Raw genomic sequence first — 13,666 nt, 5'->3', positions numbered from 1 at the left:
GTTCTGGGCAGAACTCTGCATAGTTTTGGGTGTACCAAATACATCCCCAAATAGATATAAACTAAAAAGGCACACAAAGATGAAAATATGAAAAATGTCCAAACGGAGGAAGATGAAAAGGGAGATGCTCCAGAGGCTGAAGGTGCACAAGCTGAAGAATTTACTCAAGACCTGAGTGATTTTCAAAAGGAAGATGGAAAAGAACATACTAAGATGAAGGACATCGTAAAAGATGAGGAATGTTTGAAAGCAGAAGAGGGAAATAAAGATTCAGAAAAACCTAAAGAGTTTGGGCAGGAAAAAGTAAAGAACTTGGACTCAATGGAGGTTAAGACAGTGCTAAAGGAGAAAGATGGAGAGAAAGATGTACTAGAGGTTGAATGCGCAAATGAGGAAGAAGTTAAACAGAAGATGGAAACATTAAAAAAGGATGATGATAAAGAAAACATGAGCGAGAAGGACTTCATACAGGAGGATGAAGATTTAACAGTAGACACTACACATGAAATGAAAAAGGTCCAGCAGGAGGAAAATGTAAGTGATAAGATGATAGTATTTACTTTTAAACGTATACACATTTACTGTATACCACCAGTAAGCTGTTTTAGACAACTAACTAAATGATTTATATTGAGAAATTATATGGAATTGTCTTGAATGAATGAATCAATGAATACTTATTCATTTGTAGGTTCACAACAGAGATTAAAGGATGAAAGACAGTGACAGTTGGAGTGACAGCGTCGATGATGTTAGTCTTGACAAAGAAAATGAATTCTTTACAGAGAGTGTTCCTGCACCACATTCTTTTTTTTTTATTCCTCAAACTGCCTGGAAAACACTAAGAAAAAAACAAAAAAAAGATCACTTTAAGGGATTGCAGTGGACCAACATTATCTCTTCAGGCATTCGCACAGTCCATCCATATTGCAGTTTTGCCTTTACAGGCACAGGGTTAAAATACAAGGATCAACCAGGGACGCACCTGTTTTTAAATGCTCTGGCTATTGTATGTTTACTGACTGTCCAGTAGAAGTTGAAGTTCTTGTTCACAGTGAGAAAACACTTAAAGCACATGTGTCCTTCAGAGGTGACATGTCAGTGCACAATAAAAGAGAGCTCCAAAAGAGACCTGTAAGAGCCGATGCCCAAAAGGAAATAAGTCAGCAATTGCAAACAACACTACCAAGGGCACTCTTCCTTCAGAAAATAGAAAACCTTAGGGAATCTGTGGTAGAATCTGGCTGTCGAGATGAGGCACCTTCGCCAGGTGTTTTGAAATCCATTTCCTGGAGACAAAGAATGAAGGACAGGAAACATAGAAATGAAACTGTCAGTCTCCAGATGATGGTAAATGAAAAAAGAGATGAACCGGATGAGGTAATCCAGAAAGTTATCCTTCATCCGAAGGGTGTGATGCTTTGGTCCAAGAAAAGCATTGACATATTCCACCAAAGATCTAAATGCGACATTGTCTATTGTAATACATCTCCATAAAAGGGAAGGAAGGAGTCGGGAACCGGAAGACATTCAAAACATTTAATAAAGTAATATTCCCTCACGGACGACCGCCGCCGAACAAAACTTAAATACAAAAGATAAGAACATAAATATAAACTTAACATAACTTCGGGCCCGGTCCTCTCTCATCGACGGTCCGGTCGCTCGTTCCTTTCATATGCTCCCATCTCCTACGTGATTCGAGCCCGGTGTGCGCACATCTGGCGCTTATTCACAATTACTCACCGGACTCGAACCACGGTCTCGCCCCGTCTACTCTACTACATCTATATTGACGCAACAGGAAGCATTGTGATGAAAAGTAAAGACAACACAGGTCCTTTTTACATATATGAGCTAGTGGTCAGAAACCCAAATAAGGGTTCCTCTCCTTTTCCAGCAGCTACCTATGTGACCTGTGACCACACAACCTCATCAATTGTGTATTTTCAGAGTGCTTTCTAAACAGATCATGCCAAGCAATATGGTCACAAAAACATCCGTCCACTTATGATCATATGTGATGGATCCTTGGTGCTCATGCATGCCATTTCACTCGTCTTCTGCCAAACCAACCTCAATGCCTTGCTCCAAAGTTATTTTAGAATTCTGACAGGGAAAGGGACTGCTGAAGACTTTGATCTGCCTATACTCCACCGCTGTCTTAGTCAAATCATGAAAAATGCTAAATCCCTGTGCAAAAAGCAGTAAGTACAATCTCACTTTTTTTTAAGTACATAACCATATTAAGGACAATACATAATTTATGATGACTTATGATGAATATTTTAATTTTTTTGTCTTTCAGTGCACCAAAGAACTACAAGCTGGCCATGCATATTTTTGGACTTCTGACCACAGCAAGGTCCATTGCTGAGTTTGATGATATGCTCCTGAGCTGCACTGTCATCTTCTCAAGCCCATGCAGCTCAGAAAATGTTGAAAAACACTTCAACAACATTCAGGCTTTGTTGACCACTGTTGGAGAGTCAGTGGTTGATGACAACAGCATAGTTTCTGAGGACCTTGAGGTACACTGTAAACACATTAAAACATGTCTTGAAATAATGTTTTCTGCTAACCTGGTTAGAACCACTAATGTAAACATCATGTAAATGTCATATTTTAGGGCACCTTCAGTCAAACGCCTTTTCACAAGCATTTCATGAAGGTCATAGGCACTGCACCCCTCAACAAGCAAGGGGATCCTAATGTGTACTATACTGAGACATTCATCTCCTCATTGGCTGCACACTTCTTGAGTCATGCAGCTCTATGGACAAGCATGATGCTGGGTCAGTTACACTTTTTGTGATTAAAAGAATCACTCAGGGAAAGACTTAAACATATATTTACTTATTCACAATAATTTAGGGTAAAGTATTACTTGCCCATTGCCATCTATGGACAAATATTACGAGATTGAGTCAGTTATTAAAATGCTTGCTTCAAGGCAAATATTAAATATATTATTTAATAATATATTTATTTGTTTTGTTATGCAAAGTAATTTTTTAAGGTTAAGGTCTCCTACCCTTTTCGCTGCTTTCACATCAAGCAAGTTTTTAACTTTAGCTTTACAGATGTAGTGTTGTTCTAAGTTCTACACAGATATGGTGTAGCACATGATGGATGCAGATTATTAAACCAAATAAATTGTAAACCTAATGTGTTTAACTGTCTCTTCAGGGGACCTGGGCAGGCATGGTGAAGGACCCCCATACCAGCTTTTCTCAAAGAAATTTTCCAAAATTTCTAAGAAAAAATGCCAGGTGTGATATCAATCTGTACTGTACTGTAAACCCTTTTTATTTTTCTTATCAGAATTTCACACAAGACAACAAGACTCAAGGAATTATGGAAAAAAGTCAGTGGAACTTGAAGAAAATTTGCTTTAGAGGCAGACGACTGAACAGACTTGATGACTTCATAATGACCTATAAAGACACCCACACTGCACTTCTGAGAGAATTTAATGATGCGGAACGTATCACTAAACGAAAGGTATAACAGTCTATTGTACTTAAATATATGTAAGTGTTATGTGTCGAAAAATGTTAATATTTTACATATCGCAGACACATGAGAAATTGCTTCTTTGGTATGAGAAGTCTAAGATGCATCGCCCCAGAGAAAGATATACATTAGCAAACTAAACACACTCTAAAAAAATTTTTTGGTATTTAAGCTTAAATAAAAAGTATATATTTCTTACATACAGTATATATCAAGTTGTAAAAATATATGTACAAATAATATGTACAAATGTTGAAGAATGTCACTACAATACAAATAAACGTTTAAATATATAAGAACTCCTATACATTTCATTTTGTAGGCGCACCGTATTTTAAAGGAGAAGTGGAGGCAGCGAAAGCAAAGAAGGAGAGGAGTCTATGTTACCGCCATCAACAAGCCATTTCATTTAAAAAAAGCAGTGGTAACATGAAGCACATTTGGATACTTTAGTAAAACCAATTTCTTCAAAGATATTTCTAGTTTACTAGTTATGTCTTTCCCTAAATAAACCAGGTGTCTACAGCTCAGAGGACAACCGGCAGACCATCTCCTGACAGACAAACACCATCAGTGTCAGCACAGGAACCAGAGACAGAGAGCCAAGACAAAGATGCTTTGGAGGTGAACTTGGCTGTACTGTCTTTTCAGGTGTACACTTACACCTTTAAGTTAAAATTGTACATTTTGGTCTGAGACATATTGAAAAAATTTGATTGTACCAGCCTTTAGTATACGCTACTTAAGTTATACCACATTCTTCAATGAAATTTCCAGTTTCTAATGTCTTTCCCAAAAATAAACCAGGTGTCTACAGCCGGCAGACCTTCTCCTGACAGACAAACACCATCAGTCTTAGCACAAGAAGCAAAGACAGACAGCCAAGAGAAAGATACTTTGAAGGTAAACTTAAAGGTACTGTCTTTTGTAGTGTGCACTTGCATTCTCAAAAGTTTGACAATTAAAATTCACCACAACAATACACATAATAAATGTATAGATTTATGCAAAGATAATTTAACTGATCATACTGGTAACGCAGTGTTGTAAGGGAGTACTGTCTCTATATAGAGGAAGGGGAGTTGGAAATGCCTATTCAAGTATCACATTAAGATAAATGTTTTTTATGGTGTTTATCCCACAGAAAGGGAGGAAACCGCTAAAAGCAAAAAGACAAAAATCCTATGGACCACTTTGGAGAGATCACTCACCGGAGAAAGTAATCCAAGCCAGAAAATTGGTGAAAGAAGTAGTGATCAAAGAAGGACAAAGGTTAAGCATCCTGCACCCACAAACTTGGCTCAGCAGTGATGAAATGGATGCAGCTTGTTTTTACATTTCTCAACAGTTCCCTGATATAGATGGGTTTCAGTCCAACCTTCTCTATCAGTGTCTTCACCAAGGGGGTGTGGTTGGGACACCACAGAAACCATTTGTTCAAATATTGCACATAAATGACAACCACTGGATCACAGCAAGCAACCTTTTCTGTGGACCAAACGAGGTGTGCCTATATGACAGCCTAAACACAAACATCACCAAGCAGACAAATCAAAAGTTGTCCTGGTTGATTCGTCCACAAGCCCCCCAGTTTAAGATAAAAAAACCTGCAGTACAAATGTAGCAGTCATCTAGCAGTTGCGGAGTTTTTGCATTAGCCTTTGCAACTGTCTTATGTGATGGAGTCAAACCAGAAGAGTGCCAGTTTCAAGAAAGAAACATGTACAGAGCTTTGAGGAACAAATAGGCTCCAGTATTTACATATCAGATAATACAAGCAAAACCTGAAAGGGCCACATTCCAGGTGGACGTTCAATGTATCTGCAGGACCTCACACAACCAAGAGGTGATGGTGCAGTGCAGCAACTGCAATAACTGGTACCACCCCAACTGTGTGTCTGTCCCACACACAGCTTTGGACACCACAGCAGAAGAGTGGAATTGTGAAGTCTGCACTAATTAAAATCTACGGTATAGAGGTTTGGAGTTAATTTTATACTATACTAAATGTTTGTGCTGACATTGAAATGTTCAGGTACTTGGGATGATGTTGCTTAATATAGAATGAGTAAATGTTACATCACAAACAATGTTTTTCTTCAAATGTAGTCCAGAGATTGGAGAGCATTGGAAACAGGTTAGTGTTGAAATCAGTGCACATTGAAAGCACAAAGCGTGAGCATAAACAGTTCTTGGTTTGTTGCAGGTGCTTATGGGCGTGTTGTGGACTCTTGGAGAGGACTTTAACTGAAGACTGGCAAGAATCCAACTATAACTGACTAAGTTATTCCATGTGGAGAGATCAGAACAGACTGATTTCATGTGTGTGTGCATGCGTATGCATGCGCACTCATTTCCTTATATCTGGTGCAATATATTTTTTGTTAAAGGAATATTCGATTGATTGTTTGAAAAAATTAACCTGGTTATCATAATAAAGATATGTTCTACAATGAACAAATTAATACAACAACGACTGCTAATAATTAATAGTATTGGTTTTGACTTTGGTGTGAAATTATTACAAAATGACACAGTAAAATAACACAAAAATCACCACAGTGGTACTATGGGAGATGTAGAACAAGAATGTGGTGGAGTTTGTAGAAAACAATTTGATTTAATATTTTTATGAATTTTTAAAATATGTCTGTAAGTTAGTTTTGGTTTTGACTTTGGTGTGCAATTATTACACAATGACACAGTAAAATAACACAAAAATCGACACAGTGGTACTAAGGGAGATGTAGAACAAGAATCTAGTGGAGTTTGTAGAAAACAATTTGATTTCATATTTTTATGATTTTTTTAATATGTTTGTTAGAATAAGACGTGACTTTGGGATGCAATTATTACACAATGAAACAGGTTAACAGCCTGAAAACTTTATATTAATTCACATAATCTTTAATGTAAAACCAAGGATCCTAACCGATCGTTACCGTTAAACCCCATGTAGACGCGCACTTTATTTTAAAGCGTATATAGATAGCGTGACCGCACTTATCCGAACCGCAGATGGCGTGACTCCAGTGAAATACTGACGTGCGTCTCCATATTGAGGCCGATGCGATCCCTATCATGCCAACCATACCACACATTAAAACAGCTATCAATGCATTGCGATACGATTTAAAACATTATACGTGGCGCGATGCGATTCATCCCTATTGACATGTGAAAGGATACAAATTCACCCCAATTATGATGCGACGTGATACGATTCACCCCTAATACAATGCAACACAATACATTCACCCCATTACGATGCGACGCGATTCAAATATTTTGCGATGCGACGTTACTCATCCCTATTCGGCGATTCACATTGCGATGTGACGCGATACGATTCACCCTATGGGATATGATACGATTCCCCCCTAATACAATGCAACACAATACAGAGAAACAGAAACAGTTTGGGGGACCCTAGAAAAACCAACCTACATGTAAACAATAAAAGTCTACTAATAATTATATAAAATAAACCGTTTTTTAAAAACATGTAAGAAACAATGCAGCGCAATTTAAATGACAAGCCTGTGCATACCCCTTACGAAAATGAACTATGTTTTTGTGCTAGTAACCATGCAAATCATGCGGAGAGTCTTACGCGGTCAAGTCACTAAATATTTTTCCTAAGACGGATCTGGAAATGTTGCGTCTGCAGACTTGTCGTCACCCCATGCAGACCCTGTGCGATTCTCAATCGGAAATGAAAGACTTCCGGTCCATTGGCCGTTGTTTGTCGTGTGCAGTGAAAAGGCGGCTTAAGTGTAACAGCACATCACTTTTCAATTTAAGCAAATATATTTGAATGGTATTTTAAGTTATTTTCTTGACCTGGTAATGTCTTTGACTGAAGCCCCTACTTAAAATCATGCATCTGGACTGAATTTACACAGAGAACAATGTAACGTCTGCTGTGATACTTCGCACTGCAGGAACCGGTTGGAATTTTAGTTCCAGATAACCTTTTCGGAGGAACACTTTAGCTTGCCTTCTCTGAGGCCACATCTGAACCAGCAGAATAGGAATTACTTGTGATGTAAGCAAACCCTGATTGACAGAATTCTATTTGTTTAAATGTTTGTCTTTGTTAGACAGACACGCTTAAATGACATTGCTGTCGACTGGCTTACGTCACTAAATAGTTCCTTTTGCCGTTGTGAATGAGATCTTGGAAATGGCCTGAGGATAAACTTTACGAATGACAGCCATCTATCAAATTTGTTCCTGAATTTATCTGGTCGGACAGCGCCTTATGGTGACCAATACTGTTTGGTTACAAGAATTCTTCCAAATATCCTTCTCTGTGTTTATCAGAACAAAGACATGTATACAGATCTGGAAAAACTTAATGGTGAGTAAACGAAGACAGAATTAAAAATAATTGGGTTAACTTTCTCTTTAACAATGGATAATTTTTTTCTATAAACATTTCTCATTGAATTCAAAATGGTTTGTTGTATTACAGTAAAGCTGATTAATGGATCCAAATAAAGTGAGACATTTTATTTTACAATCTAAATTCCTGTAAAAATCAGTTCAGAATTAAGCTCAAAACAGCTTAATCAAAACATCATCTGTAAATGGGAGGCAGAATGAAATGGGAAAATCATCTGGGAGGCAGACACACTCTGTCAGTTTAAATCTAGACTAAAGACTCATCTTTTTAATCTTGCATACACTACACCTCCATAATATTAATCCTCAGAGGATTTAGGCTGCATTATTTAGATCAACCGGAACCAGGAACACATCCAACAACAAATGATGTACTTGTTGCATCAAAGAGTGCAGAACAGTACTCTACTCTCAGCCAGTCTTGTCTCTTTGTTCCAAGGTTACCGCAGGATGCAGTTCATGCCCAGACCTGATGGCAGAGCTGAGAATGGGAAGCGGTGACCTGACAAGTGCTAAGAGGATAGAGCTGGATAAAGGACGCGACAACTTTGTTTTTCCTACAACATTTCAAATGCTATTAGATTGTTAATGATAATCTTAAATCCTTAATTTTTATATTTTTATTAAGCCTTGTTGTGCAAGCACTGTTGAGCTTGTGCAGAGGCAGCAGCTTTTGCCAGAGGGGAACTGGAATCCCCTGGTTGGGCCTGGGTTCCCCTGAGGTTTTTTTTCTCGATGGGAGTTTTGGGTTCCTCACCACCGTTTGCATATTGTTTTGCACTATCTGCCTGGCCGGGGGGGCTGCTTTAGAATTCATACTTGTATTTAATGTGTCTCATGTACAGCTGCTTTGTAACAATGAAAATTGTAAAAAGCGCTATATAAATAAAGTTGAGTTGAGTTGAGTTGAGTTAAATAGGAATGTGCAAGAGTTTCTCTTAATTCCTCACTAGATGTATTTATCCAAACTCTCAATAGCATCATCTTTTCTGTATCGTCTCCATTCATCTGGAATCTCTCCATGTCCCTGGAATGTTTTACTGTAGAGCTTTTCAAGATCTTTCTGGAATCTGCAAACAACCCACTTCCAGTACGGCAGCTCAGAGAAGTCAGGAGTGATACTCCAGTTAGCTAATTCTGGACCTCCTTTTCTGTATTCTCTCCAAAAAATTTTTTCATAAGAATTTTCTGCGTAAAGCCAGTTATCAGTTGTTACTTCTGTTGTGCAGAAACAATTAGCCAAGTTTGTTGTTTCTCTATAAAAACGCCCATTCAGTCCAGTGCTACGATGGAAAGGAACACTGTGATCTCCAGAATGATCTTCCATTGTGTTGGTGCAGATGGCTTTACAGAAGGGACACTGAACCCAACAGCACTGACAGAAGTGATCGATCAAAATCTCATCTGGTTTCTTCCTGCACTTTTCCATTTTAATGTCATTAATGCTTGAAAAACTGTTCTGTAGCTTTTTCATCAATTCATTCAGACTTTTACTCAAATGATTTTTCAGAAAATCCAAGTCTTTAACTTCTGTGAGATTAACACATGACTCTCCTGTGAATTTCAGCATATTAGTGAGTGTTTTGGTGAAACTTCTGAACCACATGTTTCCATCTCCTCCCTTGTTTTTGACCTCCACTGTCACTGCATGCACAGCATTACTTACAATCTGCTCTTTCAGTTGTAGATTTCCTTTGAAAATATTTAATATTATTTCACTTTGTTTGGTGAAGTATTTCTTCACCTTTTTGCTAATGAATTGTTTGAAGTGTTCTTTGGGTTGATGTATGTATTGTACGTATTGTTGAAAGTCCTCTTTTTCTGCGAGGGATTTCAGAATGTGTTTCTCCAGATTTGATCTGTTCTCTCTTAATGCTCGTATGTCAGACTTCATCTGTGCTGCTAAATCAATCGCAGTTTTGTCGTAAACAGCTTCTAGGATGGACGGTTCAAGTTTGCTGCAGATAAAATCGATTAGTATGGTTGTGGCTGTTGCTCCACTCCAGTGATTCTTGAAGATGCTGTAATATTGAGTTTTCTGCTTCTCAAGATACATTCTTGGATCAATTGTGTCCCTGAATTCTTTGTGTTGTTCAGTAAATGTCTTGATTGCAGTGTCACACACATAGAGACAGAGATCTGTGATAAACTCTCTTTTCAGTTTGTATGTTTGATTCTCTGATTGATATTGGTGTACTAACGTTTGCACACAGTCTGTTAATGCCTGAATATAACTGACATTGTAGCCGTGTCTTCTGACTGGTGATTTCTCCATTATTTTCTCAGTTTCCTGCATAACATTATGAATCAGTTGCCTAACTGAGACATTATATTGGTGATTATTTACTGATACAGTTTTATTAGATTGCTCTAGATGTCTCTGTAGTATAATGTAGTCCTCATAATCACCTCTGTGGACTATCTGTTTGAAATATTGCTGATTTAGTCTCAGATTAACAAAAGTTGGTCCATGTATTTTAGATAAAACCCGAGTGACATCATCCAATAAATCAAAGTCTTTCAGTGGAGGAATATCATTTGTCATTTCAGTGACCCATTTAATCCACATTGTGTCAAATTCCTTTTTCAGAACGCGTTCGTCTCCTCGTTTACTTTTTAGGCTCACAGCACATTCCTTGCTTCGAATGAAAAGCATTTTTTCATACTCTGTTCTTCTTTTATCCAGATTCTCCCTGGCTTTCTTCTGCTCATTTGCTTCATGACATTTTATTTTCGTGTCCTTTACCAGATCATTGTGTAGATCTCTAATTTGTGTTTCAAATCTCCCTCGCCATTGACACAGAATGTCTTTGTCTTCGTCCTCATCAAAGTAAGATTTCATTGATTTTTCTACTTCGTCTTTTGCTGTTTTCAGTTCAGCTATCAGATCATGATCATGAATCTCCACGTTTCCATTTGCAATCACTTTGTAGAATTTGTCTTCAATGCTCAACATGGCACTCCTGAGACTGAATGTCCAGTTGCTATAGTTAGTTTCTAGTTTTCTGTATACAGAAATCTCCAGTGTGTTTTTGAAGCTGAACACAAAATTCTCATTCAACAGTGCAGTCCAAAGATCATCAATACGCATTTTGAACTGTGACAGTGTGATGCCGCTCCCTTTAGAAGCTTTTAAGAGAATGTTGTCTTTCAACTCCTGAATGTTTCTGCTGTAGTTTGGGTTTGGTGGAGCCATAGGTGGGCTTCCCTCCCAGATCTGTGAAAAATACTTGACATCATTCTGTACTTCAAATGCAATGACATCACTGAAAAACTCTTTATCACAGTCTTCCTCTTTGGCAGCAAGTTTTGTCATTTTATCCAGTTCTTCCTGAAGGCGTCTTCTTCCTTCCATATTTTTCTTACCAGCCGTAACATCTGAAACATTCTGATGCACAAACATACAACTGGCGTTCAGTCTGACTTTCTTCATCCTCAGGAAGGCCTGAACAACAATCTGAAGAGTGTCCTGCATCTCAGCAGTGTTTTCTCCAAAGATGTTGATTAACGTCATATTTCCAAGACCAACAACAAATGTGGCCAATTCATTGTCATGATTTCTTGTTGATCTTCCAGCCAGTTCTAGAGCACGAAGACCCTCAGTATCAACAACCAGAATATAGTCAAACTTCAGCTGTTTTTTCATCTTCATCTCCTTTGACACTTTGACCAGCTGCATGGAAGCTCCTCTGGTGCACCGGCCGGCACTGACAACAAACTGTAAACCAAACATGGCGTTCAACATGGTGGATTTCCCAGAGCTCTGAATCCCTAAAACTGACAGTACAAAGACTCTTTTGTCTCCCAGTTTCTTGATGAGTTCATCTAAAACGGCTGTAACCCAGATAAGAGGAACGTGAGCAGCATCTCCATCCATCAGCTCCAGTGGAAATCCAGACATCATCATCTTTGCTGCAAGACCAGGAAGAGTTCTGAAGTTAATCTTCAGGTTTTTCTTGTTGTTTATCACAGATGAACATGATTCATATATCTGACCGACCTCTCTCAGTATGTGCTCCAAACCAAAGGTTGCAGCTTGTAGTTTCTCAGAAATTCTCTCAAGTTCTTGTTCAGCCATCTGTTGTTGTGATTTATCATGTTTATTTCTAAGACCTACACCATCTGACCACTTTTTATCATATTCATGATGAAGGGCTGAAACACTTTCAGTGGTGAAGTCATCCAGTAGAATCCCAAGCCATTTAAGAAAATACACCATCTCATTTCCTTCTTGTGAGTTCAATTGTTGAATAAAGATTTGGATAAATTCACTTACACCAAATGTGTGCTGCTGATCACGGAATTTAAGCATTTCTGATTTCTTGTCACTTTTGTTTTTTTCTATATTATCACTCTTATGTAGTTCACCCAATGTAGGTCTGTGTAGTTCTTTATTCATCTGGCACCACTGATGCCACAGTTGTCCCTGACACGGCAGTAATGATTCTTTGATTTCTGTTAGATCTTTACTCTCCAGTAAACTCATCATCTTCTGCGCTGCATCTTTTCCACTCCTGCAGTCTTCATCAGTCTTCTCATCTACTGTGATATTTATATGTTTGGCCACATCTTCAAGTTTGAAAAGGGAAGAAGATTCTAAAGATGAGAATCCTTTATTGATAGCTTTTCTGAGTTCTTCAAAGACAGTAGATTGATTTCTGTCTCTCAAACCTATTCTGTGTTTTCCTTGTATTGCTTCTTTGAGAGTGTAATCATTCTCAGTAAGAAGACAAATGAGTGGCTTTGAACCCTGGTATAATTTTTCGATCTTTGTCATGCTTTTGTCATTCTTGGTAATTTGAGGTAAAATAACAACATTTACAGAAGACATTTGTGTTATGATATCCAGCTGTTTCTCATTGTCTCCTCCATCACCATGAAGATTACAGAACGCAACACATTGAGGAAATGTATCTGTTTCATCTCCAGATGGGCAGTACCATGCAATCTCCACCACCCCGTCTATCAGTGTTCTGGTTCTGCTGCTGCCTGGACAGTTTCTATGGAAGAACGTGTTGTGTTTCTCATTGATCAAACTGTTAATCAACTGAGACTTGGATGAGGACACAGAGCCAAACCTGAAGAAAGCCACCATTGGAGTTTCTGCCCTGTAGACTGGTTGGGTTTGACCTTTATCATCAGTCGTCTTCCAGCTCTTTTTGGTTTGTCTAAATGTCCAGAGAGGAAACTCAATCTGTTGTGTGAATGGATTTGGTACAAGCAGAGGAAGAGCAAACTGACACTGTGAGAGTTTAGTGACTATGAGCTGCTTTAAGAAACTATCGGCACTATAAAACACAGCCATCTGAGCATCCATTAAGTCAATAACGTCTAATATGTTAGTCTCATCAGCAGATTCAGCTGCTTCTCCAAAAATATCATTAAAGGCATCTCTTGTAGACAACTTATTACATCTTTGTTGTGTGTCGTTCTGTTCATTGTTCTCTCCAATTTTGATGCATCTCACTGTGTAGTCCAATGCAAGTAATTTTCGAAGAAATGTTTGAGCAAATTTTTCCTCCGAACAAAACTCCCCAGACTGTGAATTTTCAGTTATCTGAAGAAAATCTGCTGTTTTCAGTTTTTGATATTTGCCCTCCAGATGAAGTCTGCCCATCAGTTGTTCTGCAGATAGCTGAAAACACGAGAATACATTTAAATAGCATCACAGAATGTTCATGTTCATGTGTTTGTCTAGTTAACTTCCACACACAAGATATTTTCCATTTGCAGTATTAAGTCT

At 38.2% G+C, this 13,666-nt stretch overlaps 2 protein-coding genes across 6 annotated transcripts in view; one reads left to right on the top strand and one right to left on the bottom strand.

The window, feature by feature from the left end:
* Positions 1-697: 697 nt before the first annotated feature.
* Positions 698-5,867, top strand: LOC130417719 (uncharacterized). Of its 5 annotated transcripts, XM_056743441.1 has the most exons (8): positions 698-2,207; positions 2,309-2,531; positions 2,630-2,795; positions 3,190-3,504; positions 3,839-3,940; positions 4,033-4,140; positions 4,324-4,419; positions 4,661-5,867. In XM_056743441.1, exons 4-8 carry the CDS (start codon positions 3,205-3,207, stop codon positions 5,138-5,140), a joined length of 1,086 nt encoding a protein of 361 aa, XP_056599419.1. In that variant the 5' UTR covers positions 698-2,207; positions 2,309-2,531; positions 2,630-2,795; positions 3,190-3,204; the 3' UTR covers positions 5,141-5,867. The 5 variants fall into 5 exon arrangements, 3 of the variants coding, with proteins under 3 accessions (XP_056599419.1, XP_056599417.1, XP_056599420.1); XR_008906211.1 differs by having other exon boundaries at positions 3,839-4,419; XR_008906212.1 differs by lacking the exon at positions 4,661-5,867 and having other exon boundaries at positions 4,033-4,453.
* Positions 5,868-8,016: 2,149 nt separating this feature from the next.
* Positions 8,017-13,666, bottom strand: part of LOC130417718 (interferon-induced very large GTPase 1-like) — a 28,046-nt gene continuing 22,396 nt past the window's right edge. The window contains exon 6 of the mRNA XM_056743438.1: positions 8,017-13,558. Coding sequence (XP_056599416.1) covers positions 8,873-13,558 — 4,686 coding nt within the window. The 3' untranslated portion in view covers positions 8,017-8,872. The remainder of the gene's footprint in view (positions 13,559-13,666) is intronic.

Source organism: Triplophysa dalaica, chromosome 3 (assembly GCF_015846415.1).
Source record: "Triplophysa dalaica isolate WHDGS20190420 chromosome 3, ASM1584641v1, whole genome shotgun sequence".
In the NCBI taxonomy this organism is placed as follows: Eukaryota; Metazoa; Chordata; class Actinopteri; order Cypriniformes; family Nemacheilidae; genus Triplophysa; species Triplophysa dalaica.
The sequence above is the reverse complement of the archived record's forward strand: the minus strand, read 5'-3'. Positions and strand labels throughout refer to the sequence as shown.